Raw genomic sequence first — 8,999 nt, 5'->3', positions numbered from 1 at the left:
ACCGTCTTTATTTCTCTTTCAAAAACAAACTAAAGAAAAAGAAAAGAAAACTAAAATTACTGCTATTAATAAAGACTTATTGTGTTTGCTGTCTACGAAATGATTGTATCGGGATCTATAGCTGACACTGATGTATTATGGTCAAATAATACTCAGTGAATCAGAGGTTTCCGTAAAAGAATAGGTCTTCCCTTTAGGTGGATAATTACTCGTCCATCCCAGAGCGGATTGATTTGTAATGTGCTATCCTGGCAGATCCAGGGTGATCATGCAGCTACATCTATAATCCAATATCTATCGGCCACCAGTTGTGTAGCTCAGATACTGTGGGAATGATTATAGATGTTGGCTAGGAAGAGATATTCGTGCGTGGTGTTCTTTTGATTGCGTGAACAGTTATTGTATTAATAAAGAGTGATTGAGCCTTTTTTATCTCCAACCATACTTTATTTCCAGAACAGGGAGCAGTACCGTGACCTACTATGTTTTGGTTGTTGAATCAATATATCCTACGAGTACATATACCAATCCTGCTATATACCTGAATGTCATATAGCCATAGATAATCTAAGTAAAATATATTTCATAAAGATAACCTGTTCAAGTCTTATGTGAGGTAGCTAATCTCACATAAGAATTATCCTTAATCCATATTCTTTTCTTATCTTATCTTTATTTGTTATACATTTGATCTAAGGTTCAAATGTATGCAATCGAACACACCGCTTACCAAACGGGAACGAAGATATGAGCAGTACTCATATCTGAGATCAAGTTTTATTTTACATTTCGTTAGACGTTTTGAGTGATGATTTACTCATATAATATTGCCATCGTGCCTCAAATACGACAGAGAGTCCAATTTTGATTTTGAAGGAGTTACATTTGTTATATTAGCAGCTGTTGCATCTGGTTTGAGGTGGACACTGCTACAACTATTGCTGAAGAAAAGTACAATCAAGAGCTCTGCCAGACGACAGCATTGTCTCAGCCCTCTAGACACAATGTATTACATGAGCCCTGTGATGTTTGTCACAATGTTATGTTTGAGTTTGCACATTGAAAGACCACTGGACGTCTTTCGAGCGGCTGTTCCAGATCAAACTCCACTCCTAATTTTTTTGTCCAGATCTTTGTTGATTATGGCCGTTGGAGGGATATTAGGTTAGTCTCCGCCTATCAACATAACTACCTAAATGTATAGATGCATATGTATATACTACTATACTATGTATCTGTCAATTTGGATGGTCGAAGCTCACATTGGATTTTCAAATCATTTTTGTATTAGCATTTTTAATGACCCTATCCGAGATTTATTTGGTTGATGGAACAAGTACAATAACGTTGAGTCTGACTGGAATCAGTAAAGAGATTTTGATTATCAGCTTATCTGTAGTGATTTACGGAGATGCTCTTACGACGAAGACGTGCTTGGGGTAGGGCTGCCGTTTTTAAACCTTTATAATCAATTTACATCATGTCAATGCTGTCAGGAAATGCTACTAATAGAGAGTATACCCCTTTCTTTTTTTTGCTCCCGGAACTTATAACCATATTCATTTTGATAGGATATTGATATCGATTATAGGCATATTTCGTTATAATTACTCCAAGCACAGTAGCATTTCTGAAAGACAAGGAGTAACAATTGAAGACATTCAGTTCAACAAAGAGCTTTGAATAAAGTGACTGGGTATAGTACTTTAGCTTGGCTTTCATTTGCCGTCAATTGTCCTCTACTTTATCTGTATTTCGTCAACACCAAAATAATAGCTGTTATATGTTAACCAGTAATGAGACTATAGTATGTACGAAAAAATTCTTAGATAACTGATGAGTTATTTTAAACTTACCGAAATATTGTAACCCCTCTTGACCGAGTTAAAACTAGGCACATACATAAGGCTGTAGACAGAGTTTTAATATGTAGATTCTAGGTTATACGGCGACCTTTTAGAATAAAATGAAATCTACTGAGGACTCACATCCTTTCTTTTCCCTCCTCTGACGTCCTTTAAGTTACATAGCTTCGGCAACGGAATGAATTCAAATACATACACATTGCACAAGAAAAAAGAAAAAAGAATCTTTCTGTGAAAGAATAGAATAATCAAAGGATCCACCCTTGGTCGACATTTAATAAATAGAAATATTAAACAGGAAAAGCATGATATTCAAACATTCTGGGTCAAATCTTGTTAATCGGTTGGCAAGTGTTCGATGCTGAGATCGAAGACAGTTATAACATTTTAACAAATACGCCCACTACAAAGCAATATCAACATATAATAGTAGATGTGGATCAGATATGTCATGAAAAATTCAGGACGTCAAGCAATATCTTCTACAGATCGTGGTTGCTCAAAAAGAAAGCAATTGTTTGCCATAAAAGAAGCAAAAATATATTTTGGTTGTAGACTATCGATAGCTGAACGATTCTATTTCCCAACTCCTTTTTTTGGAAGTGCTGCTTCGTTAATATCAGCTTTAGCTCATTAAGCTCTGCTTGTAAAAGGTTATTTTAACCGAATAAAGATCATATATAGGTGTCCAAATTTGAAAATTTTGGCTTCGAAGAATTGAATAAGATCAGTGAGACTTCAAAGGTTATAATCTTACATGAAGAGGTAAAGATAGAGAAAAACCAAAACATATAAAAAAAAAAAGGAAATGTAAAGTTTCGAGAACAATCAGCTCTAACCAGGTTTGAAATTCAATATTACACTATAACCGGTTTTTGGTTTTGTTTAATAGATGCTTCTTCATTATCATTTCGCAACGTCACCTCGATCTTAACCGGAGTAGTTCGATAAAGGTGAGCCGGTCCTACACCGATTTGTCGAATTTTGCTAATAGTTTCGAATTGACGACGGTGGCAATAGCACGATTAATAATGATACGATTTTCCTAGAAGTATACGCCAGCTTAATGAATAACATTACATATTCAAAACGTGGTTGTACTCATTCAAGGTGGCCATTGCGTGCGAATATTGTATTTACTTTCGTCTGTGCAGCCGTAGATGGGTAATAGTTTCGAATGTTTCCAGTTTGTAGTATATAAGCACAGTAGTAGGCTTACAAGAAATTGTTTTGTTTTTTTTTTTCTTTTTGATAACATGTGTTGAACGAATTGTAGTGTTAGGCAACAGAATCTCGACAGGATGCAACATATTATTTACAACAAATGCAACGTTCCTATTTTCTCCAAATATACGTCAGTTAAGTATTTCAATAACATCGAAATCCTGTACCAAAGAAAGATAAGAAAAAGAAAAAAAAAAAAAAGCTAGTCTTGAACACCAAAGGACAGAATAAAGTTTTGTAGTTTCACGACAATTTCATTGTTCTTTTCTTTATGTTCTTATATTCAACAATAATTGGTTCTGTACTTCAGTGATGTCCTGAAAACATCCACTATAATTATCGCCAGCTGTAGAATTGAAAGAATATCAATGATAATTACAGAAGCTGAATATCGAAAAAAAGACATCAGAAATCTTGTAAGCAGATGACCGTCTGATGCGTGCAATAAGGTTGTAATTCAATATACTCATTGATAAGTTATCGGAAACAAGCCTCTGCCGAAGTGTGCTTCTCGAATTTAATATTGACTTAATTGGACCCTTTGTGCTTCATTTATGCTCAACATTTGTACAAAATTGATAGAAATAGAAGAAAAAAAGTGCTTGTGCTTTATCCCTCATGTACAGCAAAATTTACGGTGGGACATATTGATAATGTATTTGCACACAAACTATGTGGCTTGTTCATCGTTATTGCCGCTGGTTGTTGGTATGTGCATAAAGATGTCTCGTTTATTCGTCTGACTCTTTTTTACTGATATTGCAAAAGTTGGTTAACCAATCAGTCCTTTCTTGTAGTATTTTCAATATAAAAATGCCTTACCATCATATATAAAACCTAAACTTTCCGATGAATGCATGTACCGCCATTATGACTTCATAATGGAGGCTATTTTAAGTCGATATGATGTGAAAGTGATTGTATAAAACAGTGTAGTTTTTAAGCTGCGTCTGCACATTTACAGAATACAAATCAATGAAATGGTTCCACTAGACATGATCCGATTGTTTTTACTATGCACACATAGGATTTAGAGCAATGATTATGGCTGATTTTCTCAGTTAAATTCTTCAAAGCTTCGTACATGGGAAGTATATTTAAGTGCAATAGTAAGAGATAAATTTCTAAAGTGTATAGAAGTTTGTGAGACATGATCGGTCAATGAATGCATCTCTACAGCTGTTGAATGTTCATATACATGGAAGGATCAGTTTTGTAAAGACTGTTGTTATATATTTTAAAGGAATCATTCAGTTTTTATATAATTGCAGGCTTTTCAATAGCCAAGAACGATTAGGTCTATCTGATCGATTTTCAGGGCTCTTTCCCCTCTTTTTTATATCTTTTTAGAATCCATATTATTGTTTTTCTTTGTGGTTCCCCAGATTTTCTCTTTTCCTTTCCAAATCGGAAATGCCGAAGACATCTGCCTCAAAAAATACAAAGAAAAAAGAGACCAAAAATACGATAGTCCAGAATAGCAAAGTCTCATTCCCGATCCTCACAAAAAAGAAATATATTCAAGCAGAAGAACTAGAACCCAACCAGATCTATGTCATTTCGAATTTCTTCAATGACAAAGAATGTGATGCACTGATCAAATACTTTGAGATCAACCTCCCTCCATTACCACGGCCGGCTGGTAAACCAAAAAAAGGAGAAGCCTTTCGTAACAATGATCGGCAATCGATACAGAATACATCTATTGCAAGTGTGCTATGGGAAAATCTTGAAGATATCGTTCGGGCATCACCTATTACCGCAGACCATAATATCAACGGGGGCACCACAATTGTTGCTAGCAGTAAGGTACCACGAGGTTTGAATTCCAATATTCGTGTCTATAGATATAGAGAAGGACATTCGTTTGGTGCGCATTACGACGACAGTGTGCAAGACAAAATAACAGGTTTATGGACAGATTGGACTTTGCTTATCTATCTTAACGAAGACATGGAGGGTGGGGAAACTGTCTTTTACAGATTGAATAAGCACCAGAATTGCAAGTCTGAACCTATCGTTGTACGGCCAAAAAAGGGAATGGCTTTGCTTCATAGACACGGAACACACTGCTTGCTACACGAAGCAAAGGAAGTGACCAAAGGAAATAAATGGGTTCTAAGGAGTGATTTATTGATGGGTTAATAATCTATTTTGAAGTTTAGACGGCTAGCGTCCTTAGTATATTAAATTCAGTAAAGCTCACAATATCAAAGATTGGTGAGGACAATAAGTTAGCTTAAAAGAAGTAACGATACAGGATATCAAAGTTTATCATAAGCATGAACAAATGTTAAGGAGGCCTAATAAATGCGCAATATTATAGAAAACACGCCACGATCATTCGCATCAACCTTTAATAAAAGTTGATTTTGCCATATCCAATATCTTTGTTTACTTTAAAAAGTTTAAAATAAGTTTTATTGTCTTGTTATGTTTTGATGATCTTCGGTATTTATGAAGCACATACAACATGCATTACCACTTTAAATTAGCTATTGTTGACATGTACGTGCACATGAACTATAAATATGAGAGCGGTAATATTTCCTCAATTTTTGTGCATACGTACTATATATAAACTGCTCATTTTCCCCACTTTTTTCAATGCTCTTCTTGACTGGCAAGCATTCTATTGAGCGGAATATGTACCAGATCAATAAAATGTTATGCGTCGCACAGGCATGCTCAAGTTTGGCAAGTTGTTTTTCGTTTACTGTATCATTATTAAGTCACTTTTTCCATTTCTTTTCATACAAACACTGAAGATCTGAACGGGCCCAGTTGGATTGTCAGCAATTGAATACTTATAATATACTTTGAATTTGCAATATAACTCTCAAGGACAATAGACATTGGAAATATGAGTACCTTTCAGCTATAGTTACCCGACAGCGTACAATTGCGTTTTGGAAACCACCTCGCCCCTTATTCTTGTTTTAGAGACATAGTGTGTCTATTTGTTGTGAAAAAAGGTTCAAGTCATCTGATAAGGAAGGCGTTACTAAGTTACTCTATTTGATATACCGCTCTTAAAAAAAGATGCATCTGCACAGGCATGAATTCAGTGACAAAATCTTCCCTTGGGATCCGAAGAAAGAGGGGCTAGCAGTACCGAACAAAAAATGATGCTATTTTTTGTAACGTGACACGATTCAAAGCTTCAATACTTTTTTTTTTTCTGTCATCATCGTTAAGGAAGTGCAAAAAGTTGAGCAAAAGGGAAAAAATGTATTTATAGTCATAGTTAACTTGCACCAGTATCATCTCTTCTTTCTTTTTTCTCTTTGTTCAATACTTTACTTTGTAACAATAACTTCATCTCAAAATATATTACGGCTTACATTTGATTATTCCACCTCTATTTATTATTTGAACGAAAAAGATATATAACGCCTTGACTTTCATATTATTTTTCTGGTTTTTTTTTTCGCATCTTGACCCACTTTTGAGTGACTATCTTAAGCAGCTTTACCTTAACTTACCTTTTTGAAGACCAGAAATGACGGACAGTAAGCAGTTACAACAAATGTCTCAATTCTCGATCATTCGCGAGTTGCCAGGAAGCAGTAATAGCCATTCCGCTTTAGTAACCACGAAATCAGATTCAGACAAGTTACACAACCAGTTACAAACTTTTACCATTAACAGTAATAATGAACATAGTAAGCAACAACAACAACAACAACAATCACAGCAAAAACCGGCAGAGCTCAAATTCAGGATTGAACCCATTGGTATTCAACCCGAGGATGATGATGACCTTGATTCATGCCCTGCTAGAACCAGAGCTACTTGGCCTCATAAAATTAACCCGTGGTGGAAGCCTGCAGATAAATTTGAAAAGCCTCCATATTCTTACGCGACACTCATTGCTCACGCGATTTTGACGAGCAAGGATGGTCGTCTGACTTTAAGTGATATTTATAAATGGATTTCGGAAGAGTACCCGTACTATAAGAGGGGACAAAAAGGTTGGCAGGTAAAATATAATTTATTTACTAACAAATGTTCGTTATTATGTCATGGGGAGGGCGTTGTAAATGATATTTTGTTTTGGTCACTTACAATCATTGTTCTTTTTTCTTCTTTAAAAATACTTTAGAATTCTATTCGTCACAATCTGTCTTTAAACAAGAAATGGTTCGTCAAGGTGGACCGCCGTCCGACACAAGCGCATCCTGGCAAAGGTGGTTACTGGACACTTCAAGTTAACATGGAGAAGATATTTGTTGATAATCTCTGCCAAGCTGGCAGCCATAGCAGAAGACATCATGATATGGGTATCTATTCTAATGGATCCAACCAATATTACCGTTCTTCCTCAACCTCGGGCGGTCTGGATGGTAGCAGTAGTGCATCTGATAACCTGGATAGATTTGCCATAGATTTATGTCCTAATATTCATATTACTCGCCCAGAAGATTTTGAAGCAAAGAAAGCTGGCGCTAAGGAACGCAAACATCCCACTCCCACCACGAGTGCTTCTGCCCCTCGTATACGTAACATGTCGGCTCAAGAGAAGAGTAAAATGCTTAACGTCAATAGCCATAACTCTTCTTCTTCCTCATCCTCCGCTTGTTCCAAAGATACCGTCAATACCTCCAAAATGAATCCTAAGAGTTTTATTATTCGTTTCAATCCTTCCGATAGTGCGGACAAGAAGCGTAAGGCCAAAACAAGCAATAATGCCAAACGACCTCCTCCTAAGGTTGGTAAGCGTAGAAAATACGTTGAGCCAGGCTCGTCAACTGCTGAAGATGATGATAGTGCTGTCGAGATTGACTATCCATCATCTGATCAAGGCCCTATTTCCAAAAAAAGAAAGTCAACAACAACAACAGCAAAAGGTGAAATGTCATCGGAAATGACCTGTTCAGACTTACAACAACTAGCAATGGATACCATTGGTTCTGCTACTGCTGGCCCTCCATTAAGTTACTCTGATTTACTGTCAGCAGTATCGTACGATGATCTGAGAAACTTTACTAAGCCTTCAGATGTCATCAATGCCATGCCTTCCTCATTGATGGATACAGCTATCAATGGTGACTTTACGTTCTCATCCTCGTTAGTGCCATTTGAAACCTATAATGACTTTTGGATGTACGAGCCTGACCAATTGTTTTCACTTCAACAACAACAACAGCAACAACACGAAGCTTTTACTACAAAGACAACTTCATCCTTTGATCATGGTACGGCAGATAATCATGCCCCTTCTTCTTTGTTGCTTACCGCTGAGTATCCTCCTGCTGACTCCTCCTCTACAATGTTGTATGATGTTGAAGCTCAAAATATTTTACAAGGTCTGCAAAGCACTTACATACCCATGAAAATGAGGCAACCGGATGAGCCAGTAGAAACAGAGACAGAAGCAACAACTACAACTACAGCAACGACAACAGCCGATCACCCAATGATCGTAGTCGCTCAACATCCTGGTATGAAGACGGTAGATTTGCAATCCGTCTCTCTCGAAAAAACTGTTCATTACTCTGATGCATTCTCTTTGGATGCCTTCACCGATCCTTCAAGCAATTGGTTTATCTCGGACTTTAGCTCTTATAACTTTGAACAATACGTTGATTTTGGAAGTGCTGCTGCTACTGCTACTGCTGCTGCTACTGCTACTGCTGCTGTTACTAATATGCATGCCTTCTCATCTACCCTCAATAATGGTGATATTAGTATTCTAGATGATGCCAAGTATTCCGATGTGAAGGTGGAGAATCAAGAAGACACTATTCTGAACACTTATTGGCCAGAAACGTCTAGCTGCTTTATGAAGTTTGACGACGGTAATCATGCTGTTACTGCACTACAATCATCCTCTCTTCTTAGTTAAATTATTCATGATAGGAATGCTCTTTCGAGATATGCATATAAGGTCATACTGAGACTACTACT

General features: G+C 36.6%; 3 protein-coding genes across 3 annotated transcripts; all 3 read left to right on the top strand.

The window, feature by feature from the left end:
- Window positions 1-993: 993 nt before the first annotated feature.
- BDF20DRAFT_846681 (uncharacterized protein) lies at window positions 994-1,316 on the top strand (the record flags this gene model as incomplete). Its single annotated transcript, XM_053079751.1, has 1 exon — window positions 994-1,316. A coding segment is annotated over exon 1 (160 nt), but the record flags the coding sequence as incomplete, so codon positions are not given.
- Window positions 1,317-4,502: 3,186 nt separating this feature from the next.
- Window positions 4,503-5,234, top strand: BDF20DRAFT_812342 (uncharacterized protein; the record flags this gene model as incomplete). Its single annotated transcript, XM_053076773.1, has 1 exon — window positions 4,503-5,234. One exon carries the CDS (start codon window positions 4,503-4,505, stop codon window positions 5,232-5,234), a length of 732 nt encoding a protein of 243 aa, XP_052941070.1.
- A 1,537-nt stretch (window positions 5,235-6,771) lies between these two features.
- On the top strand, window positions 6,772-8,682 carry BDF20DRAFT_787866 (fork head domain-containing protein; the record flags this gene model as incomplete). Its single annotated transcript, XM_053076137.1, has 5 exons — window positions 6,772-7,071; window positions 7,195-7,615; window positions 7,679-7,858; window positions 8,165-8,287; window positions 8,486-8,682. Coding segments are annotated over 5 exons (1,221 nt in total), but the record flags the coding sequence as incomplete, so codon positions are not given.
- Window positions 8,683-8,999: the final 317 nt, after the last annotated feature.

Source organism: Mycotypha africana (genome assembly GCF_025528875.1).
Source record: "Mycotypha africana strain NRRL 2978 chromosome Unknown BDF20scaffold_1, whole genome shotgun sequence".
Taxonomy (NCBI): Eukaryota; Fungi; Mucoromycota; class Mucoromycetes; order Mucorales; family Mycotyphaceae; genus Mycotypha; species Mycotypha africana.
The sequence above is the reverse complement of the archived record's forward strand: the minus strand, read 5'-3'. Positions and strand labels throughout refer to the sequence as shown.